The following is a 1,638-nucleotide window of genomic DNA, read 5'->3' as shown; positions in this document are numbered from 1 at the left end:
CAGAGCACCGCGGGGCCACCTCACCACCTGGACAGAGCACTGCGGGGCCATCTCACCACCTGGACAGAGCGCTGCTTGTCCCTTGAGAGGCGCAGGGCCGCATCCTGTGGGCCTGTCACTGAGCAGCCTGTCTCCTAAGACTTCTCTTTGTTCGTAACTCAACAAGCACATTCCAGAGGATCGGAGTCTGAGCCCCTCAGGGTGGCCCAACCTGGTGTAAATGGCAGAGTACAGAACTCTTTGGAGAAGAGTTAGAATGACAGACACCCCCCCAGGTGGTGGGTGTGCTGAGAAACAAAGCATCGTGTTCTGTGTAATAAAGGTTTCTATGATTTGTAGTGATGCTTTTGACTTTCATATAAACAGCAGACCAAAGGAATATTCTTCTATGGATTTTGTGTCTGAGAAATGTGTACACAACTAGCAATTTCTGAGGCTACACTACCAGATGCGCATAGAAGATCATCTCACAAACTGAGATTACAAAAAATTGAACTCTAAATAACTACAAACTCCATAGTGTTTGGAGCTGTCAAAGATCTGAGCAATTACAAACCTCTTTTATAGCTGATGAACAGAATGCTTTCAGGAATGATATGTTGAACGCAGAGATGCCCTGTGGGCCTAGTGGTTGTGCTTTGGGCTGAGGTTGCAAGGCCAGCAGTTTCGAAACCCCTGGTTGCTCCATGATAGAAAAGCGGGGTTTTACATTCCTGTTAACAGGGAGTCTTGGAAACTCACAGGGCAGTGCTACCCTTCCCTACAGGGTCGCTGTGCATCAGCATTGAGTCAAAGGCAGCGAGTGTGAGCGTCTCTGTGAACGCAGGGAGCCTGGTGACCCAGTGGTGACGCGCTGGGCTGCCAACCACAAGGTTAGCAGTTGGAAGGCAGCCACTTCATGGGAGAAGCACGAAGCTTTCTACTCCCGTAAAGGGGTACAGTCTTGGACACCCACAGGGGCAGCTCCCCGCTGTCTTATTTAGTCGCTGTGAGACAGAGTGGACTTCATGGTGGAGAGTTTGTTAGTTTGGTTTGAAAGTAGAACATAAAAAAGAAAAGGTACAGGGGGCAGATTCAACAGACTTGAATCGTTCGTGAAGTCACTAGGTGTAGGGTCAGTAGTGAACAGAGTTGGGGGTATGGTGACGATGCCGCGAAGGCCAACTTAGGAACTAATGCGGGGCACCCCAGGAGCCCTGGTGGTGCAGTGAGGTAAAGAGTGGGCAGCCAACCTCAAGGACATCAGTGCAAACCTACCCCTCCTTCCGCGGGAGAACGACGGAGGCATCTTCTCCCGGAAAGGTCTGTCGTCTAGGAAAGTGCACAGTCCTTCCGCGCTGTGTTTCACGGGCACTACGAGTTGGCGCCCACCCAGGGGCAGTAGGTGGGGAAGACACGATGGAAGAGAAGAGACGCTAACACCGGGCTAGCCAAGAGGGTTCATGCTTTTCTTATCTTACCTATTATTCGACTTGTAAGAATCTCTTTATCAGAAGAACCAATTTCTCTTCTAAGATAGTTTGTGGGAATTCTACCAGCTGCAGCAGCTTTCTGTTTATAGTCAACCTACAGTAGCAATGAGAAAACATCAAGCTCATGTGATTCATTAAAAAAAAAGCCTTTTATTGTGAGTGAGCT

At 49.3% G+C, this 1,638-nt stretch overlaps 1 protein-coding gene across 1 annotated transcript in view; it reads right to left on the bottom strand.

Annotated features, from left to right (window-relative positions):
* Window positions 1-1,638, bottom strand: part of PNPT1 (polyribonucleotide nucleotidyltransferase 1) — a 42,009-nt gene that overhangs the window by 35,246 nt on the left and 5,125 nt on the right. Inside the window, exon 4 of the mRNA XM_004710208.3 lies at window positions 1,461-1,566. Coding sequence (XP_004710265.1) covers window positions 1,461-1,566 — 106 coding nt within the window. The remainder of the gene's footprint in view (window positions 1-1,460; window positions 1,567-1,638) is intronic.

This window comes from Echinops telfairi, unplaced genomic scaffold (genome assembly GCF_000313985.2).
Source record: "Echinops telfairi isolate 266 unplaced genomic scaffold, ASM31398v2 ScPeMD7_2573;HRSCAF=3158, whole genome shotgun sequence".
NCBI classification, from domain to species: domain Eukaryota; kingdom Metazoa; phylum Chordata; class Mammalia; order Afrosoricida; family Tenrecidae; genus Echinops; species Echinops telfairi.
This window is presented reverse-complemented; position numbering and strand designations above follow the sequence as displayed.